General features: G+C 44.3%; 2 protein-coding genes across 3 annotated transcripts in view; both read right to left on the reverse strand.

Annotated features, from left to right (window-relative positions):
• Positions 1-1,846, reverse strand: part of LOC142765099 (uncharacterized) — a 48,779-nt gene extending 46,933 nt beyond the window's left edge. For both annotated transcript variants that reach the window (XM_075865666.1, XM_075865665.1), the window contains exon 1: positions 1,685-1,846. In XM_075865666.1, coding sequence (XP_075721781.1) covers positions 1,685-1,763 — 79 coding nt within the window. In that variant the 5' untranslated portion in view covers positions 1,764-1,846. The remainder of the gene's footprint in view (positions 1-1,684) is intronic.
• An 8,780-nt stretch (positions 1,847-10,626) lies between these two features.
• LOC142765100 (uncharacterized) overlaps positions 10,627-22,394 on the reverse strand; it is a 55,575-nt gene continuing 43,807 nt past the window's right edge. The window contains exons 14-16 of the mRNA XM_075865667.1: positions 20,058-20,126; positions 13,530-13,598; positions 10,627-10,818 (exon numbers count right to left, since the gene is read on the reverse strand). Coding sequence (XP_075721782.1) covers positions 10,814-10,818; positions 13,530-13,598; positions 20,058-20,126 — 143 coding nt within the window. The 3' untranslated portion in view covers positions 10,627-10,813. The remainder of the gene's footprint in view (positions 10,819-13,529; positions 13,599-20,057; positions 20,127-22,394) is intronic.

Here is a 22,394-nt window from a genome sequence, read left to right on the forward strand (position 1 = left end):
TAAATTGCAGCAAAATGGAATTTTCGAAATGAGCGCGCTCTAAAGAAAGACTGGAAATAATCTATACAAAAGAGCGTAGATCCCAAATTTTGATATTTCTGAACAAGCGCTATAACTTCTATGCCACAATTGTTGCGCTAGAGTGTTAATATGTAAAAAACCTCATTAAGCAACCTTAGTTAACTACCACACTTGGCAGACTAGAAAAATCTGTGGACGTGTTGATATGGCTGAAAATAACATGGCGCCAATTTGAGATTGGTAGCGTCTGTGTTTCTTTTATTGAAACTTTAGGCTGCTAAGCTAAAACGCCTTGTGTAGAGTACAGGTGACTTGGTTGGTTTACGTATTGTGGTAAAAATGTACAGGCTCCTAGACAGTAAGCATTCAAGACAGTTCACTGAGAGACGTCACTTAGTCATGTCTGTTCATGCGTCACATAGTTCATCATGCAGTCATCAATGTGCGAACACATCTCCCTTTGATGTAATGTCATTCGCGTAGCCACAAGGACGCGCAGTTATTTGGGAAATATTTTTCTTCAGACATTCCCGAAGTACAATTTATTCTTATTGTTATTGCTTCATATTGTTACTGTTGCGATGCTCTATGCAGGGTACCTCCACTTTTAAAGGGTGTCCGCCGCGGTTGATCAGCGGCTATACGGTGCTCGGCTGATGACCAGAAGGTCGCGGGTTCGATGCCGACCGCAATTCCATGGAGGCAAAATGGTTGAGGCCCGTGTACCACGTGATGTCCGTGCATGTTAACGAACGCCAGATCGTCTAAATTTACGGAGCGCTTCGCTACGGCGTCTTTCATAATAATGTCACTCATAGTTATTGGACGTAAAACCCCAGATAATATTGTTATATCCGCTTTAAAGCGGACATTTTTTTCAGCATACCACGAAAGTAGGAAACGAGGTGGTGGGGCGAATGGCTGCGAATCTCTCAAGGCCTCATTCAACGGCAACATACAACATCCTCAGTGTCATCATTAATAATATAATCATAATAAGTCACTAAGAAATCTTGAGAAAGCTTTTAAAACTAAGCCTACGCTCATTACAAATAGGTATTTTTCATATATGTGTACTTTAAAGTATCTGAATTCTGGTGGGCTGCTGAATCATACTGGTGATCAAGTTCAATGTTGTACATCTTTGCTTTCAATTTGTAAATGCTAATGTACAACGTACAATAGGAGTGGAAAAAGCGCCAAATATTTAGCATCAACAATATTTCCTTTTACACATTTCTTTTCGGGCACTTTTATAGTAATTGAAAACCAATCATTCATGATGCAATCAAAAACTATTCTAGCATATTTTGTGTTGCCATCAACGTCAAAGGGTGATGAAAATGAAGTGCTGTGCTGTTCGCATTTCTTTCCATCTACCTTTTATATTGAAAGTTGAATTGACCTTTGCAACCACTTAGGAAACAAAACACCACTAATATATATTGGGGGAAAACTAACAAACTATTACCCCCTTCGCGTTAGGAAGCCAGTTGCACAAAGCAAAGGTTTTCCTTTTTATTGCGTCCTGAGGGGTGTACACTGGCCGCCTAAGCTTTCCGTGAACATAAATAGTTAAAAAAAAAAACAAAATGATTCATCACTTTAATCATTTCAGTGCTTCCAACAATAGAACGCCGAATAAGATGTGGTATTTACTCACTTTTAAATTTAGCGAGCTGCACTTCTTCAACTATGACCACAACGAGAAGAAACGCGATTATGATTAAGGAGACCTTCATGCTTTCTCCAGACACTGAACATTCATACGTGAAATGGTGAATTTCCTGCGGCTTTTACACACGTGAGATCTGCACGCAGTCGTAGAACCACAAATTCAACGCAATAAATCTTTGTACGATGGCAGCATATGCTGTTTACACAGAAACAATGTGATTCTCCTATTTATTTCTTCTCTTGTGAAGTTCTTTCTATCTCTTCAGTCGGAGAATTTCCATTGACTTTAGGTTGAATGCAGCGAATCGCAGAGAAAAAAAAATAACAATGGTTGATGCAAAAGCAAGCGCAAAAGCTTTATCTCTATATTCTATTCCATCTGTAATGTCGCATTGCGCTGCCCTTTGTCCTTCGTCGTGTATTGCATGTGCCCTAAGAAAACAAGCCCAAGTATTACGCAAAATTATGGAAGCTTACTGCTGTTCAGGTTATCTGTGAAGAAAGCAGCCTTCCTGTAAGTTACAAGACCAGTTATTTATTCTTTTAGTGCACTGTCACATTTTTGGTCTTAATAATTATAATAATATATATAATAATAATATGCAAGGCTTTACATCCCAAAACCACGATATGAATGTGACAGACGCCGTAGTGAAGGGCTCCGGAAATTTTGACCGTCTGGTGTTCTTTAGCGCGCGCGGACATTGCACAGCACTCGGGGCTCAACTATTTCACCTCCACTGAAATGGGACCGCCACGGCTGGTATCGAACCCGTGACCTCCGCGGCAGTGGCAGAGTACCGTAGCGACTGATCCACGGGGGCAGATGTTTAGGAGTTTCTTGAAGCCCTTTGATAGTCAGAATGGTATGCTACTGTCTTAGTCACGTGCCTTTTCATAATAGTTGATCCTGAAACGTACATAGTAGTTGTCGATTAGCAAGGCAGTGGTGACGTCCAATTTATTGCGCTTGAGCATTTAAATTTACTTAAGTTATTGTATACAATGGCACAGTCGCTATGGTACTCCACTGCTGACCCACTAGACATGGTATCGATATCAGCCACTTAGGTAACATTTGATTTCCATTGAAATCCAACCATGTATTACTTAGATATTGTGCACATAAATGTGCAGTCAGAGCGTAGAATACTTGCTTTGTTTATCTATTTATATATAAAAAATATGGGAAGATGGACTTCGTTAGTGCCGGCTATCGCAACTTCATGGTAGTAATGTACAAGATATACATGCAGACATGAAAAATTAAGAACAATAAAAGAAGAAAAATATAATCAAGGGTATACGTACATATATAGCAGGGCATGTTAAAGATCTTCAGGTGGTAAAAATTTCCAGAGAGCTCGGCTGCGGCAGGCGTCATAATCATATCCTGGTTCTCACGTGTACAATTTTACGAACTAGTATTATCAATTTTATCCTTTTTGCACAACGTTCTTCACTACTTTTTCTAATCGCAAATAGCACTCTATCTAGCTTTCCTATAGCCTTATCTACGTCGTTCACACGCATAAAATAAAGCGTAGGGTTGTTGTTGTTGTTGTTGTTGTTGTTGTTGTTGTTGTTGTTGTTGTTGTTGTTGTTGTTGTTGTTGTTGTTGTTTACTCTGCAGTGACATGCACGTAAGGGTAACATCATGGTACGTCAGCAGTTTCCTGTGCTTATGTCGTTTTGAGTGATAGAAGCCACTGTCCGCAAGGTCGTGCCATCACTTGACACGCGCACAACAGAAAGGAGCAACCTAATAACTTCTAATCTTTTGTTTGATCAAGCTTCACTTCTATATGTCATGCTTTCAATACATTTATTCATCGTTCACGGCTTCTAGACCCTGTCAAATTACCTCCGCACTCATCCCATTGCACTTCTTTTCATATAGTGCCGTTAAAACTTGAACTTACTATCTCCGCCCTCTAAGCGCGCGGAACTTGGTCTACAACCAAGTCCGAACTACGTTATCGTCAACGCCTTAAACGGCTATTAGCCTCATTCACACCACGAGCTACTCATTAACCAAGAACTACCTGTATCCTTATACACTGAAATCAGCTAGACACAGCCACTAACTCGTCCTTACACTAATTCAACCACGTACTAACCTGCACCTTTTTTCAACTTCTTTTCAGGCACAGTTGAAAAAATAATGGGAGCTTAGTGCTGGCAATGCCAAGTCTGAGAGAAGATTGGTGCTTTGGGGGGGGGGGGGGAGGGGGGAAGGGGGTCAACTTGTTTTTCTTTATTTTTTCAAACTCTCTTTCTTCAAGAGAGCAAATCTTTGGGCAAGTTCGTGGTCCATTATACTGACAACAGAGCAACAAGGCACATTCTTTTCTCCTTCTTTTTTTTGTTCATCTCTTTGTCTGTTTTATTTTTATTTTTCTATATATTTTCCACTTGCTTTGTGTTTTTGTTTCTATTTAGTGTCAGTTTTTTCTTTCTTTCTCTTTCTCTGAGTCTTCCTTTCTCACACGTCCTTTCGCCGGGCAGAGTTTTCTTTTTTATATCTAAAAGTTCATTCGAGCGCGAAAACGCGACACGATCACTCACACACGCTCACACCCATGCATCAAACACACACAGCGCTCACTTCCAACTGATTTATTCATAGCTCGAAGGCTTGAATATATACAGGACACATTGAGCGCGCACACACAATCACTGTGTAAGTGCCCCTTCGGTATCGTTGTTACAAAGCGAACTTCAGTTTATCTCTCTAAGGCTATGGCATTGATTAACTGTACGTTTTGATAATGTATGCTGTTGGCCTTCTTTTGGTGTGTGTGTGCGCAACGTGTCCTGTATATATTCAAGCCTTCGAGCTATGAATAAATCAGTTGGAAGTGAGCGCTGTGTGTGTTTGATGCATGGGTGTGTGCGTGCGTGAGCGATCGTGTCGTGTTTTCGCGCTCGAATGAACTTTTAGAAATGATGTACCCAACAACAAGTTCTTTTACAAGAGTTTTCTTTGAACGCTCTAGCCTACTGTACTCCGTAGTAGGGTTTTCCCTGCCCTCGAGTATCGGGCGTACACACCCGCCTCTGGTGCACACTCACCTCCAGCTGCGTATACCCATCTATTGTTCACTGCGGACACCAAAATTAATATGGTTGGCTTAAACAGCTCCACTGTTAAAATAGAATTTACGAGAACGTGAAACTAGGTGGCTACTTACAGAGTAATTTGGGTAAAAATCATTATTTGATTCTTCATCATTCTGACTAACCCTACGGCAGGGCGAAAGCTTCTCCCATGTTTCCCCGCTTAACCCTAACGTGCATTTTTTGCCGCCCCAAAATTCTGGCCAAATTCTTACTGCCATCTTACCACTTTACATTATGTGCTTACCTCAAGCAATTGGCTTCTTTTGAAGCCCAGTCTTTACCTTTAAAAGAGGGTGTTTTCTGACATGAGAAAAGCATTTTTCTGTAAAATAAATTTCTGCGTCATAACACTAGTGCTCTCATTAACTGGTCAGGAGTTAATAAGCAACTCATCGATTGCACTATCCAATGCAGAAGTAGAATGTGACAACATCAGCTAGCTGAACAATGTAATCTGTTCTGTTTATTGTGTTTTTATGGAAATAAAATATAAATGAATGAGTCTGTGTGACCATTACTTGGATATATATATATATATATATATATATATATATATATATATATATATATATATATATATATATATATATATATATATATATATATATATATACATATATATAACGTGCACCCAAATCTTAGCACACGGGCCTACAACATTTCCGCCTCCTTCGGAAATGCAGCCGCCGCAGCCGGGATTTGAACCCGCGACCTGCGGGTCAGCAGCCGAGTACCTGAGCCACTAGACCACCGCGGTGGGGCATGTCTCGGCATATCGTAACACGTTAAACTACAAGGGCTAGTGTGTGAAGTAGGGCTTCAGCCGAAAGACATGCACGGTTTCGGGCCAAAGCTGTCGACGAGAAGACGCTGCGCCGTCCGGAAATACCTCGTAGGTAACATCTGTGACACGTCTAAGAACCTTGTATGGTCCAAAATAACAGCTTAGGAGTTTTCCAGATGAGCCTAGTCGCCGGACAGAGATCCGCACCCACACTCCGTCCCCGGGATGGTAGGTGACGTTTCGATGGCGGAGGTTGTAACGTCGTGCATCTGCATCTTGTTTGTGACTGGTGTTTATGCGAGCTAGCTGACGAGCTTCTTCGGCGTATTGAGTGGAGCAAGTTCATTGCTTTGGTCACACGGAAGCATAGCATCGAGCATGGTTCGCACGTTGCGTCCGTAAACGAGTCGGAAAGACGGAAATCGCGTTGTTTCTTGCGTTGCCGTATTGTATGCAAACGTGATGTATTGAAGAATCTCGTCCCAGGTTTTGTGTTGTACGTTCACGTACATTGACAGCATGTCCGCTATGGTCTTGGTAAGCCTCTCTGTCAGTCCATTGGATTGCGGGTGATAAGCCGTCGTTTTTCGATGACTTGTTCAGCTCAATTCAAAAATGTCCTCCATCATTCGTGATGTAAACGACGTCCCTCTGTCCGTAATCATGCATGACGGGGCACCATGCGGTAGGACGATTTGGTGCATGAAGAACTGCGCGACTTCAGAGGCCGTGCCGTGGGGTAACGCTTTTGTTTCAGCATAACGAGTAAGATAATCGGTCACAACTATAATTCATTTGTTCCCAGAGGACGACAAAGGGAACGGCTCGAGAAGGTCCATTCCCACGAGGTCAAACAGTGTCCGTGGTGGTGCGATCGGCTGGAGCAGGCCCACGGGTCTCACAGGCGGAGTCTTGCGGCGCTGGCACTCACGGCAGCCTTTCACATATCGATGTACACTAGTTGATAGTTGTGGTCAGTAATACTGTTGGCGTACTCTGGCGAGAGTACGCGAATAGCCCAAATGTCCTGACGTGGGCTCGTCATGGCACGCAAGGAGGATCTCATCACGCATGCTGGTCAGAACAACGAGTAGGAAGGCTTTGTCGCGACCACGGGCATTTTTCTTGTAAAAAAATGCCTCTTCTTAGATAAAAAGAGAACAGTTCGCGAGCAATGTGTTCAGGGACCTGAGAGTTCCGGCCTTCCATGGAAACAATAGCTGGGCGTAAGTCGTCATCTGCCCGCTATTTTGACATAAATTCAGAATCGCTAACTGCTCCACGAAAGGCATCTTCATCCCTGGAGCCCCTGACAGCGTGCCCCACATGCGCTCGAGAAAGCGCGTCGGCATCTTCGATAATATACGATTGTGTACAGGTCATGGCGCAAACACGAACACCGTAATACCGAACTTGACGTCACGACATGGTGTGAGCAGCGCTCCCAGGTGGCAGTATGTGCACGCGCAAGTTTTCGTGACGTATCCTCTTCCACGCCTCGCTCCTTCGATCGTCTGCTTCGTCTGTTGCGCGACGCACGTGTGATGATTGTCACGGCAGGGGGGCACAACGTTACAACGTTGCGATGAAATAAAATCGAAGGCGCAGGTTCTTCGTCAACAATTCGAAGTCGGTCAGCAACTGCAATGTTCCCGTGTACTCGTCCGTAATGAAGTACAGTGAACAGGGTTAACTGCGCTTCCTCGGTGTCCAGTCTCCACTTCGGCCGCGGCGGACGAAATTGACCCAAGCTTGTCTCAGAGCCGAATCGAACGGAAATCGGTGAAACCTATTGTCCTTTGTTTCACTGGCGCAAGATTTAAACAAGGCACAATATTGGTGTCATGGCGACAAATACGAAATCAAACTATTCATTTACACTTTGACACGCATATATATTGTATTCGCGTGCACGTACACTATTCCAGACTCAGCTAGCTCGCTTCACATATGCTCTGGATGACAGTAACCGTACGACCGCACGGCGCGAGCAAGCGATCGAGAAGGTGTAATGCAAGATGCCATTTATTTTGTGTGTGCGTGTGTGCTTGACTCCATCACAACTGGCCAGACTGATGGGTTAAGTCACCAGGATTAGCACTGTATGTAACGTGACGTGAAGTTAGTGTCAATTATATCATTGCGACAGCGATGAAACGATAGAGCACGTTCTCTGTATCTGCCTTCGTCACAGTGTGCAAAGACAGCAGCTAGCTGTTGCGATAGTTCTCCTTGACGAAGATCTTTGTCAGAACTGTCACTGCTTGAAAGGCGACGTAATCTGTCCTCGCACAGAAAATTAGTCAAGGTCTTATTGCACTTTTTGTGTGGTAGTGGCCCATTTGTTAGTGGCTCATTTTTGCGCATGTTTTATTTTTCGCTTTCTTTCTCATTTTTATTACCTAATCTTCTTTCTCTTAGTGCAGGGAAGCAAACCGAATGCCCTAATTTTCGGTTAGCCTCCCTGTCTTTACCTCATTTTATTTTCTCTCTCTCTCTCTTCTCTCTCTCTCTCTCTCTCTCTCTCTCTCTCTCTCTCTCTCTCTCTTTGGTGTCAGTGTAAGTAGGTGCACCGCAAGAAATTTGACTTTCATTTCAAAATAAAATATCTTATTAGCATTTGCTGAGCGTCACAATTACTCAGAGCCGTCTCTGTATATAGGAATTTTGAGTGGCAGAATAAACTCGCCTCCAAAACAGGGTGGCTGTACTTCTTTAAAATCCTAGTTATTTACATCTGTGACTTGATGTGACTTGCTGAGTAAGTAGCATGTTCATTCTAGCAAGAAGCCACTTGCGTTATTCGCAGAATTGTGCAGAGAATGCAGCCAGCTTTTTTTGAGAAACTGCAGTCTTTATTTCAATAACAACTTGAATAATGCATACTCGTTTTTCATTGTTGGGCAATCACCTGCAAAGAAGGCCGTCTACATAAAAAGAGTGTCGCGGAACAAGTTTGAGTATTTGCGTAAGAAAGTGACTTGTGGCTTACCTAGAGAAAAAAACATACAAACTCTCACAGCACTGGTGTTGTGTCATATCTAGCTTGCATGTTTTTTTTTTTTTTGCTAACAATTCCACTATTCCCTTTCTAGAGAATCTCTACTTTCGAAACGTATGTATAAAGAGAGCCTAACACTGCGGTTCCCAAAATTTGAAAAACAGAAAAGAACCTGGGTTGAAAACAAGACTTCTTCACAAGCAGTTTTTTTTTTCTTTTAGGCTTGATTGATTGATTTGTGGGGTTTAACGTCCCAAAACCACCATTTGATTATGAGAGACGCCGTAGTGGAGGGCTCCGGAAATTTTGACCACCTGGGGTTCTTTAACGTGCACCCAAATCTGAGTACACAGGCCTACAAAATTTCCGCCTCCATCGGAAATGCAGCCGCCGCAGCCGGGAATCGAACCCGCGACCTGCGGGTCAGCAGCCGAGTACCTTAGCCACTAGACCACCGTGGCGGGGCTTCTTTTAGGCTTCACATTACTGCTTACAGTATCTTCTTGCAAACAAATTTCTATCGACTCCACGATCGTAAAGTGTGCTATAAATTTCGCGAGTACGAATCAACGTACCACAGTGAAGAACTCCAACATGAGCCATGAATTACGAGGATGTACTGGTACCGCCAGCGATAAATATAAAACACAATTTCATATGCATTGAAGTTATGGTTAGAAAAGATTGCTTTGGCTGCAGAAGTGTTCAACATGAACTGATTATCACAGTAGGCGTACCGGTGAGCTATATGACGTGTTCATATTTCGATTGTCTGTGCTTGTACATGCTGATTGTAGTGTAATCACAGCACTCTAAAGTTGCTCTTTAACATTGAGCTAAGCCCCACCGCGGTGGTCTAGTGGCTAAGGTACTCGGCTGTTGACCCGCAGGTCACAGGTTCGAATCCCGGCTGCGGCTGCTGCATTTCCGATGGAAGCGGAAATGTTGTAGGCCCGTGTGCTCAGATTTGGGTGCACGTTAAAGAACCCCAGGAAGTCGAAATTTCCGAAGCCCTCCACTACGGCGTCTCTCATAATAAAATGGTGGTTTTGGGACGTTAAACCCCACATATCAATTATCAACATTGAGATAAAGTGATTTCTAAGTAGATCTTGTCACTGCTATTGAGAAGAGAATGAGGCGTGAAACAATCGGGGTCACGACGTCGATGAACGATGAAGGCATGAGTCGGCGTTCAAGTTGAAACTCTTAATTTGGCCGAACTTGGGGCCGGTAAAACGGGAATTTGAACTGCAGCAAGCAGTGTACGCTGTATCTACAGAGCCATTTTTTTACGAAAGCGAACACGAGAGTGCATGGCCTGCGCACTCCGGCGGCTGCAGGCAGCGCGTTCAAGCAGAAGCGGAGGCAACCACAGTCTTCTGTCGCGCCTTCTTGAGGCCAGTGAAACAATCAGTCACTGGTAATAATGAATTGAAACCAGCGGAAAGGATGCAACCCTCTCCCTTCAGTAATCACTTCGGAGGGTGAGGGGTTGCATTCTTTCCTCTGGTTCCGTATCATTAATGAGTGCTTGTTTCGCTTGCCTCGAGATGACGCGAGAAGAGGCTGTGGTTGCTTTCATTTCTACTTGAACGCACGGCCAGCAGCCGCTGGAGCGCGCCGGCCTTGCGCTCCAGTGTTTCCTTTAAAATAAATGGCAATTTACGTACACTATTATTGAGAAACAGAGCGTCAGTGGTCCATAAATTGAAAAGTGGTCCAGCACGTCGACTTTTACACATGTATTATCAAAAATACCAACAATACCATCAGTGGCTGCGCAAGTTCTAGAACGAACGCTATCAATCGCTTTGAGCGCGTAATGTCATTGCAACGTTCTGAAATTACCTAAATAGTTCCCGAGTCATTCGGGCGTGCTTTGTTCAAGGCAGCAGTTACATTGTAATGGGTGTAATATAAAAATAGAAAGTATGGAGCACGAGAGGCAATGTGCTCTGATGTATCTAGAACGACGCCAGATGTTAAAGCACAATGTACCACAAAGACACCTGTTGCATTATGTTCTATTGCGCAACAGTATTTTTATTAGTCAGTGGAGTCACTCTGCTACAAAAAGGCAGTTTTTGAGGCCTTTTCACTGACTCGATATAAAAAGCTTCGTGGTGTCTGCTAGAACAGCCACGATGTAAAATCACCACGTCATGTGCCATTTCTTGGAAAGTACTTCATTCCATTTTGCCGTCCTATCCTGCTAAGGAAAACAAGTAAAGGAGCACGTCAGTAAGGCCTGCACCATTCAGAAGTAGTTGCAACATAAAAGCTTGTAAATTTGGTTCTACATTCTTCACAGTACTATTTCATTGGGTCTTGCATTCTCCTAGCATCACAGATGCATCTTGCATTTTAGTGTGAATTACACCAAGGGCGGCGATTGCCAAGCAGCAGCTTATTTTCATCTAAAATTATTTGGGCTGCGTATTTGTGCAAGGCCGGAGCATCCAGAGGGGCTTGTAATCGCAAGTATAGAAGCCTTAGACAAGCTTGTGATCCCCTAACTTATTCCACCTTTTTACGTTGTTCATCGTCTACTAAGTCTGCTCGCTCTGCTTCGGAGGGAAGGCTGCGTCAGCTCGATCTCATTAATAATGCATGAATTACCCACGTTTTAATTAGCGCGTTCCCAATTAATGCCTTAAGAAAACGTATCTTCTTTAAAGTGACCTTTATTACCATGATGTTGATTATCTTGCTCTTAATTAACTGAACAATAAATATTACGACTAATGAATATTTTGTTCCTTCATTATTTTGAAATTGGCACCATCGTAATCATCTTGATTCAAATTTGAATTGTATTGAGGAAGGACCTATCCAGCTCTGTTTTACAACGCTTTAATTATCTTCTTCTAAATTAGCAATACTTTAAAGCTCTGTCTGAGCACAACTTAGCTTATTAGCGTGATTATAGAATGTTGTGGCCTAACTAGTTAAGTGTACCACCTATCTAATTAGCTGGGCACACATGCTCGAAAAGCGAGCAGACCATAATAAGACGAAGAGACTACGCGGTACAGTAACGCGGTAGAATGTAAAGGCCCATCGTGATGCTTACACACAGGACCTCGTTGATTATTTCTGGCCGCACGCTGTTGTTCTCAGGCGCTCAGACAGAGCTAATCATGGAGGCCATGGTACTGATTATACTAGAAGATATTTATAGTGCAGGCGTTTAACGCTTGCACTAAACAGCCCGCATCTCCCAAAACATCTTAAGAAAAAGATTTCGACATTGTTTTTCATATGCGCGATTCAGCATGCAGCGAAACAAACAAAAAAAAACGAAATCAGATGCCTCTGGTTTTAAGACACCACCAAACTTTGCCGACCTCCTTTGACGTGGCGCAGTGTTTCGTCGTAAACAATAGAACGCAGCTCGTACTTAGAGCTGGATTTGAACTTTTCTAACTGTTGGTTCATTGAAAAGAGGTGTGTCGCCAAACATTTCGCAAAACTCGGACCATCTTGACTACCAACCCAGGACGCCTTCCTAGTGTAAAAGCAGAGTGGGAAATCAGCTTTCTTCCAGAAGTAGTCCCTACTTTTTTTCTGAGTCTGTTTCATTCTTTTAGACCTCCTCCCTACTCTACTGTGTGTCAAGCACGGTTTTCTACCCTGAGTCGAGCACAGGGTTAATCTCTCTGTACTTTCTTATCTTTCTCTATGTCTGAGGCATTGTCGTGGTGGTCTTAACATTTCGACAATTTTGTGTGAAATCTTGTCTATTCTTTTAAGACGGTCTTTAGAGTGTGTACAGTCATGGGGGCTAATCTTGCAAGCACTTCATTGAAGTAGCTGAATGTTACCATTGACGCTGAACTGCATTTTCCACGTTCTTATGTCGGCCAACATAAAGAAGGAGCCTAAGTATTTAATGCAGCTCTTGCTAGTTTCTGGGTCGCAAAACATACCACAAGCTTCTGAAACTTCATCTTCGAAAAAACCTTTGAGCCACATTTAGTCAGGCTTTCTTAAATAACTGGCACAAAAGCAAGTTATTGTCATTGTTTTACTCTTCATTTTTTTTTTCGCTTAGAGCACGTGGTGATTATATCTTAGGAACACGCATTACATGGTTGAGTTCTCACAACATGCTTGCGAATATAAGTGATACTGGCACTTTACTAAATTATGACATCTTTAATGCACCTCCTCATCTTAGAGAAAATGTCCTCAAGATATCTTCATCAATAAATCATAATATCTGCCAATTTCTTACGTGTACGCTAAAGAGATACCATTACTTGGTTCAGATAGACAAACAGCACTCCGAGGACTCTAATGTTAGACGTATGTTTCACTACACTCGGGGATAACTTTCGGTGGAACTGAAGGGAGAGCTACGGGGGCGGAGCTAACTGCTCCGTGTTACTACGTCAAAGAAGTCTCCGATGAACTTGTTTCGGTTTCAGTTTCGGCAAAATCGATACGCATATCCTGCAGTCAATTTCTTCGCATGTTCTCCTTGGTTGATTGCCTTGATCCACGATTTCTGAGCGTGCACGCATATTGGCGCTTCGTTACCTACGCTTAATTTGTGTTTATTTGCGTTTAATTGCGTCTGCGTTTAATTTGTGTTTGCGTTTAATTTTGCGTTTAATTTGCGTTTCATTAGCCAACTTTGTTCAGCGGCAACATTCTCAGCCATACTCATCATGGTGACTACATCATTCCTTTTCCCTCCACATTAAAATTTGGATTTACGTGGCTGTGGCCGGTATTCACACATATTATTCCCGAACCATCAAGTAAAGCCCTTGAACACACTGGTTACATGGCCTGTTGCAGACAGTTTTTATTAAGTTCTATATAACTTTCATATACTTCCGCTAACATACCGATTCAAAACTTTGTAACACTTTTCACGTGATTATCACTATTCCAGTGCCAAAAGTTACCCACGTGATTTGTCTGATGAGACAACGGCCTCGATGCCCCTGTTCGAGTGGCCGCCAAGGCTTGCACCACCGTCTGTAAATCAATAATCATTCGTCATGAGGCTCCAACGGATGGTTAATAAACAAATATAGACCGAGAAAAAGCTTCGCCCTTAAAGGGTTCCTAATAAATTATGAAAAATACGAGGAGTGAGCTTCCTCTATTCCATGTGTTAGACGTCTTTTTGAACAGTTCGGAACGAAAGTAAATCATTCAAGTGACATGATGAAAAAAAAAAAACGGCAGATCCCACGTTCAGTTGGAATCGATGATATGCGAAGCACGAATGGGACATGTTGATATGTAACTTTAAGATCACCACAATGTTACGAGGTGGAGGTATATGATGCCGTACATGACTTCCGTGTCATGATTATCATGTTTGGATGTGTCGTTTACTTTCATTTATTCACGTCAGGTGATAACAAATTTAGTATATGCGGAGCTAGCGAAACGGCGACGAGCACGCTATGAACGTGGTGCGTTGTCATATTCTTACATGACTTGCGTGTCAGGATTATCATGTTAGCCCCAGTCATATATTTTGTCATCCACTGACGTCACGTAACACTAAATTTAGTATATGCGGAGCTAGGAAGCCCCGAGCGCATCATGAAGCGCCCAATATACTCCTATGTAGCGTTGATGCGAGCGCCTGCTGGGCACAGCGACGCTACGTTAGCGAAACGCGAGCACTCTATAGTCTGACGCCAGGCGCGACCAGCGTCCGTCGGCGCGGCCCGACAGCACCCGGCGCGAAATGTGACATGCTGCATTTCGAGCCGATGCGTTACCCAGAAAGCACTGCGTCTCCCTTTTTTAGATGCGGAGCATCTAATACTCGTGGCTTGTAGTGCGGCGCCGTCCGCAAGCTTCCTCCTCCTTCTTCCACCATCTGTGCATTCCTTCCTCCTCTACACACCGCGCGCGCTTCACTTCTCCACCATCTGTGCACCCTTCCTCCTCTACACACCGCGTGCGCTTCTCCTCTTCACGAACATTCGCTAACTGTATAATGTAGCGCGCATGCGCCGTCACGCTTCGAGAACATCGGCAGCTGACGCGCGCGCATGCGCCGTCGCGCTTCGAGAACATCGGCAGCTGACGCGCGCGCATGCGCCGTTGCGCTTCTCCCCCTTCTCGAACATTCGACAGCTGACAGTGCATGCGCCGTCGCGCTGTATATATACTGAAGGTCTGTGCTCCCTCGCTCAGTTGCCGCTCGTCGGTTGGTTTGTACGATGCGTCGACGTCCGAGGTCGCAATGATCGACGTCCCTTCGACCAGCGCCGGCCAAAGTGGCATCTAAAAGCCATCGTGCTCAAAGTTCGTCGCAATAAATAAACACCGCCCTTTCGCATACGTGTCGTACGTGTTCACTCATTTAACACCCCTCCTACAACCATGTTAACCAATTTAGCCAGCGACCCAAGTAAGTCGCAATTTAACACCCCATTTCACAACCACGTTAACCAATTTAGCCATCGACCCAAGTAAGTCGCACTTTAACACCCCGTTAACCAATTATATGCTCCGCATCCTCCTCAGTGTTCCCCCAGGGAAGCTGCGGGCAATTTTTTTGTTGCGTATGGATGCCGGGCGCACTGAAACGCGCATGCGTCACAGCAACGCAGTGCGGCGTGCGCCCGCGAGTGTATGGCAGGGCCGGCGCGTGGCGTGGCAACACCGGCATGACGCGACGAAATGAACGCTGGAGGGCACGCGTGCCGCGTCACGTCAAAATGTATTGGCGCCTTTACTGTGGCATGTAGTCATGTTCTTACATGACACGCATCTCATGATTATCATGTTTGTCCAATTCATATACCTTCGTAATCCATTGGCATCACGTAATAACGAATTTGGCATATGTGAAGCTAGCAAACAGCCGCGAGCACATCATGAGCGTAGCATGTAGTCATATTGTGACAATGCAACAAATCATGTTTATTATGTTTGCACCATTATCATACCTTCATCATTCATTCACGTCCCGTAATACCTAATTCGGTATAAGTGAAGCTAGCGAAATGGCCACCAGCGCCTCATGAGCGTGGCATGTAGTCATGTTGTTACATGACACGCATGTCATGATTTTCATGTTAGGGTCTGTCGCTTGTGTTCGCCATGGAATAATACCATGCCATACCAGTTTTGCAACATGCTATGTGAACAAAACCACCGCAAGAACTGCAGGACCACGAAATGTAAATCATGACATTCATGACATGCGTATCATGATTTTCGTGTTACGACTAGTCAAATATGTTCTTCATGCAGTCATGTTATGCCATACCAAGTTTGGTATCGACACCATTATTGAAACAGCCAGGAAAGCTAAATGTCGTAGGCGACAAGATAAATAGATAGACAGATAGATACGCTTAAAGTTGCGCCGAAGTTCGCTAAGAAATGCTTCGAATTTAAAAGCTCTTGATTGGTTCATATGAAAGATATCAGCTGTGCATTGTTTACTATCTGGTTTCGTCGTACAGAAGCTCACTGTTCTACGTTGTCTTGCATGACCATCACGCGCGATTAACTGATCAGCTTTCGACCGCGCAAGCACAGATAACGCCTTCCGGGTGAAAAGCATGAAACTCTGATAGGATCAACGTTTAGTGCGGATATTGTCTGCGCGTTTTACGACAGATAATACCCCGAAAAGGAGATAGATCTGGTTCTAAAGGTACTGAAAGCGAGACGAAAGATTGACTGTACCCTAGTTCAGCGTCTCGCTTATGCGAGTGAGAACTTGATACACTTGGTTATGCTTGTTTACCATAGTAGCCGAAGCACAGCTTGGCAACCGAACGATACAGCTAGTCGATGGTTTCGCTCAGCGCGCACTTATTATAAACATCGGATCAGTTTTCAAAGCCGTCGCCAAAGTCGGACGGCTACCCCTGAAGCTGGTCGCGGTCGTCTTACTGCGTCAATCTCCCGGCTTTTAACTCGCGGAATTTCCCGTTCATCACTTGTTTCAGCTCGCCACTTTGCGCGGTTGCGCTCATGTTTTGCTTTAACTCATTGGCAAGCCAAGCGAAATCCGCAGGATAGTCCAACGCAGCTTGCAGTTTTCACCGCTGGGAGCGCGCAAACAGTTTAGGCCCGAATCGACCAGCATCCTGGCTACCTCCTTCTATCACGGGACCATGGCATAACAGCTTTATGGGCCGTAACAGCGCACAAACTTACGGGACAAAGCAAAGAGACACAAACAAGCACTGGCTCTCAACTGAACAATTTTTTTATCTTATGTGTTTAGATGATTTGTATATTTCAATAAATTCTTCAGTTGAGAGTCAGCGGTTTTTTGTCTCTTCTCTTCGTCCCGGGAGTTTGTGCGCTGTTACTGCTCATAATGTATCACCAACTAGCCCAACTATCAGTCGAAAACAGCTTAACTGAATAACTCTCCCGCTGACCCGACGTGGCGGAGAGAATGCCGAGTTGCGTTGGTAACCATGTGGACACGACTGGCAAGGCAACCTTTTTCATTCTAGAAGCAGTCGATGCAGCGATGGCAGCAAAAGGGGCGAGTCATGTGTGGAATACATTCTTCCCTTCTACGGCTAACGGTAGGCATTCTTCGCTCCAAAGCTTACCGGAAATACACCGCGAAAATAGCTCAACTGGGCCAGAAAAGCTTTAGCAAGACACTTTTCTTGTCTTTGAACTAAAGTGGTTGAGGGGCCATTTAAATGTACAACGCTCTTGCGTTTTCAAGCCTCAATCGCATCACGTTCTCATTAGCTTGTTATGCTTGATTTTTCGGTGGCCCCGTCAGCTATATTTTTTGATAAGCAACTTCTCTACACGTGACGTTATAGCAAGCTTATGCTGCACTTGTCAGCATACTTAGAACAGGAAAGCGTGTAAACCCCTGCATGTCTGTAAAATGTCATGATTTATGGACATCTAAAAAATTAGCGCCGGTTAAAGTTCAAAAATAAATGGTCACATTCTATTTTGCCAGAAACAAGTGGTTCCCGACATCGTAAAACACATTTCCTTAATCAACTTCACTCAACGGCAACATTTTGAGCCTTACTCAGCATGGTGATTACACCATATATCTTCCCTCCACATTACAATTTGGATTTTTGTGGCTGTGGCCGGTATTCACACATACTAGTCCCAAAGCATCAAGTAAACCCCTTGAACACAGTGGATAGACGGCCTGTAGCATGCAGTTTTAAATCTGAACATGGCGAGCATTTGTTAGGAGGGTTAAATTGGGCTATACGTGAAAAAACTGCAGCAGCTTAAACAAGCTGTTTTGTTACATATTGCCTACATATTCAGGTGACTAAAATCTAAAATTTGTTTAAGTATGCAGACACACACACGCCAGTCTCAAGAATAAACCCGTGTAGTACTGCATCCTCTTTTTTCAAGCCAACTTAATCTATCAAAGACAGGCAGCCGTGTATCTTTAAGGAAACATTTGTGACGCCGTGAGCGCTTATACAAAGTACCCGCACTCTTGTCTTTACAGTATTTCTTGCTGGTGATTCACCTGTGGAACGAAGCATTTTACACTTCGAAAACTCCAGCGTACCCTTTGAAATTTCCGCCTTGAGACGTTACGCTCGTTCAAGCCGGTAACCTGACTAACCGAACAATATACAGAAACGACCGAGTCCCGGTTGCACCAGTCTCACTTGGGCGTACACGTTGCCAATCAATTGCTTGGTTTGTTTCGACAGCTTTTGCTGCTCACGCTTCTTAAATATCCCGTGCAGCGAGTAAATCGGTGAACTACCACAGGAAGATGTCACTGGTGATGATGTGCATTTTTGTTTTGTTTTTTTCTTAAGGGAGATTTTGAAGGAAGATAGCCAAAGCCATGGCAGTGATTAACGCGGCAACTAAGGAAAGCCCAACAAATAAAAACATATACCGTTATTTCACAAATAACACTAATAAATTTGTGACATTATCAATCAGAAGCTAAACTGCGCATTTTAAAATTACTAGATTATCAAGAATTTTTTTTTTTCTTTTTGCGCAACTACTATATAGCTGCGCAGCGACACTGACGGAAGGGCATGGTTCAGCTCAGTAGCCTTGACGTTATTGCCACAGAAAGTTGTCCCCGAGTATGTTATAAGTTTATTATTATTAGATAAAGTCAAGAATAAAGTTTCCTTGCTAAATGTCGTGCTGAAAGTTTTGAAAATTTGTCAAAAAATTCAAAAGGTGATTTGTTATTTTTTCATCATTGGCTCGGTGAAATATTTTGAAACTTCGTATGCAAAGTCTGGGGCAGTCACAGATGACAACATACTGTAGCGAAACTTCAGGTTTGTTTAAGCTAGACACATCTGATGACCCTGCAGACAAAGAAGTGTGGGAGCAATTCCGCACAGGCAAGCGATGACAAGTCGACACGATGGTTTCGGGGAGCACTCATTAAGGGTTTATTTATCTAACACAACTTAAATTTAGACAATGCATTAGGTCACAAATACAAAATACGAAAAATGATGGCATACCCTTCGGCTTGCATGACTGGTCTTCGGTGGTGAGATGCTGTTGGCCCCGAGTTCACTCTCGCCAAAAAGGTTCTGAGTCGCTGCTTAAATAGGGTTTTCCAGCATCCATGGGTGCGCGGGCCGTGCGGAAGACCACTGTTTTGCACCAATTGGAAAATGGCTTATATGGACCAATCAGACAAGCCGAGGATAACCAATCCCAACACGAGTTTTCATGGTCGCGGGAATCCTGCCTCTCAACAAAACTGTAGCGGCTGCTTGAAACGGGCACATTCTTTAAAACAGCCTTGACGCGCAAACAAGTGCCCAAATTTTGGTCCCCGTTTGCTCCGGAGAACCCAAGCGGGGGCTCGCTCGTTTGGGGTGGTGGCGGTAGTGATAAGAAGAAAAGAAAGGCACCTAATTTATGCCGCCCGGTCGGGAGCACGGTGCAGTGCCTGGTTTGGGGTGCGGGGCGCACAGTGACCAACCGGATGCAGCTTTTTCTCCTCAGACTCTCATTCTTCCTCGAGCGTCCCTTTTCGAGAAAAAACGTTAGCTAGTGCCCCTAACAAGAGCTTCTGGTAAAGAAAGAACTCCAGCTGTAGCTGAAAAAGAAAAAAAGCTTTCTGCGAGACATTGCCTTCGGGACAATACTTTAATTTTACCGTTTGGGCCTTGAAAATTCATGACGTCATCAAGTTTGGTGTGAGAATCACAATGTGGCGTCTCCAAACGCATTTTTTTACGCGATTTATTGCATACCAAGCGTCGTGTGGCTGTAAGAGCGGTGTTTTCAGAATTGTGGAATTGTACGTTACTCTAATACGCGATAAAACGCTTTGCTCTTTAGTGGTCCTTTATTAAAAACGCGCAAAACGTAACCCTTACACAAATTCCACCTATCAAAATAAGCTCCATTTAGCTTTCATGTAATTCTGCTAACACACCAAGCCTTTATAATACTGTTCACGTGATCAACACTATACGCCAGTGGCAAAAAGGTACCTACCTGATTTCTCTGACGGGGCATCAGCATTGATGCCCCTGTTCGAGTGGCCGCCAAGGCTTGCACCACCGCCTGTAAATCAATAATCATTCGTCATGACTAATGAGGCTCAAACAGAGGGTTATGGGAGAAAAACTAACTGAGACAAATCTTCGCTTTCGAAGGGCTACTAATAACTTATGAAAGCGAAATTGTTATTCTCATCCTGGTGTGGGAAACCGGATCGATGAAAGACGGATCCCAACACAAAACGTAACGATCGTTTTTTAATGTGGTAGCAGCAGTGGAGCAAGCATGCCGCCACTGCACTTGGAAGGTTATGAAAACAATCACGAATCCAAGTTTGGTAGCTTGTGTTATATAGCCACCAGTGGTCACGTAAGCCTCCGGTGAAACTGTGGTAGCGCTGTCTTTTACCAGAAGTGTGTTGCAGCCAGTGGCTGTGTTACGCCTGGCTAATAAGTGACGAGACAAAGGTTGCGCAGATCAATGCGCAGTTGTCGCCACACTAGCGTTATACGTCTTTTCTGAACGGTTCATAACGAGAGCCGTTCATTCAAGTCACACCACGGGGAAAAAAAAAAAGTCACAACTTTGCCGCAAAGGTGAAGCAATGAACGCGATAGCAACAAATTGAAAGGTCACGCGCAGAATGGCAAGCAGATCGAAACGTGCTCCGCGTTTCTCACGCACAAATGACGCACGAAACGTACTCACAGGTACAGATTAACGCGAATAAGCGTCTCAGTTGTTACTTCGCTGTGTCTGAAAAGCGCGCCCTTTTCGCAAACGGAGGCTGTGCAACGATTGCAGTGACCTTTGTGCGGCTGGTACTACAAGAGAATTGTTCCGATGAAACTCAAAGACTAGCCAAGACGTACGATTCTCCCCACTGCAAGATAAGGGTGTGCGATCGATCGTACACCTCATTATTCTCTACGCGGAACAAGGTACGCGTGAGGGATGAGAGCCGCCGCGCGCTTACTGCACCATCTTGCTGATAATGCTGCAAACACAATAATTCCCCCACCCCTGAGATTCCCGCCAACGGCGGTGAGTGATAGATATGAATAGCTTGCCGTTTGAAAGGTGAAGGTGGTACCTCTCGATGGCTCAGTGGTTAACGCCCCGCAATCACGACGCGGAGGCTCCACGTTCGATTCCGCGCGCCAGAGTCTTATATCAAGAATGCTTTGTCTTTATAGCGTTTTCATATATATAGGTACGTATACATATATGGTGCATGACATCGACGCCCGCGCTGATGTCCACGCCAATGAGTGTCCATATAATTGCTATCGCAATAAAAAGCTCTTGCTTGGTTGATATGAGAAATCTCGGATGTGCATTGTCTCCTATCTGGTTTCGCCATACGGAAGCTCGCCATTCTACCTTGTCGCGCATTACGATCACGCGTGATCAGCTGATCTCATTTCGACTTGTTTGCTTTCGACCACGCAAGCATAGATAACGCTATGTGGGTGGAAATTCTGATAGTGTCAACGTTTAGCGCGAATATTGTTCACGTCTCTTACGAGAAGTAATGCCCGAAAAAGAGATATCCTGGTACGAAACGTGGTGAAAGCGATCAGAAATATTGGTTGCGCCCTAGCTCAGCTGCCGACTTACGCGAGCGAGAACTTGATACACTTGGTTATGCTTGTTCACCCTAGTTGCCGAAGCACAGTTTGGCAAATGAACTATCCGGTTAACCGAACGTTTCGCTCTGCGCGCACCTATTATAAACATCGGATCAGTTTCCAAAGCTGTCACCACAGTAGAGCGTGAGGCATCCGTTGCTACCCATGAAGCTCGCGTCACGGTCGTCTTCCTGCGTCTTTCTCTCTACTTTTAACTCGTTGAATTTCCCGTTCATCACTTGTTTCAGCTGACCACGTTGCACGGTTGCACTGATGTTTCCGCTTTACTTTATTGTCAAACCAAGAAATATCCGGAGGATGCTCCGACGCAGCTTGCAGCTTTCACCGCTGGGACCACGCAAACAGTTTTGGCCCAAATGGATTAGCATCCTGGCTACCTCCTTCTATCGTGCACCCATGGTAAAACTTTTTAACTGAAGCACTCTCTCGCTTACCTGACGTGGCGGAGATAATGCTGATTCACGTTGTTAACCACGTGGACACGGCTGCCAAGGCAACGTTTATTATCCTAGCAGCAGTCGATGCAGCAATGGCAGCAGTCGTGGCGAGTTACGCGGAATGCATTGTTCACCTTAACGGCAACCGGTAAGCGTTCTTTGCTCCAAGGCTTATCGAAAATACACGACGAAAATTGCTACACTGTGCCAGCAAAGCTCCATAAACATTTGTCTTCTCTGTG

The sequence above is a fragment of the Rhipicephalus microplus genome, chromosome 6 (assembly GCF_043290135.1).
Source record: "Rhipicephalus microplus isolate Deutch F79 chromosome 6, USDA_Rmic, whole genome shotgun sequence".
Taxonomy (NCBI): domain Eukaryota; kingdom Metazoa; phylum Arthropoda; class Arachnida; order Ixodida; family Ixodidae; genus Rhipicephalus; species Rhipicephalus microplus.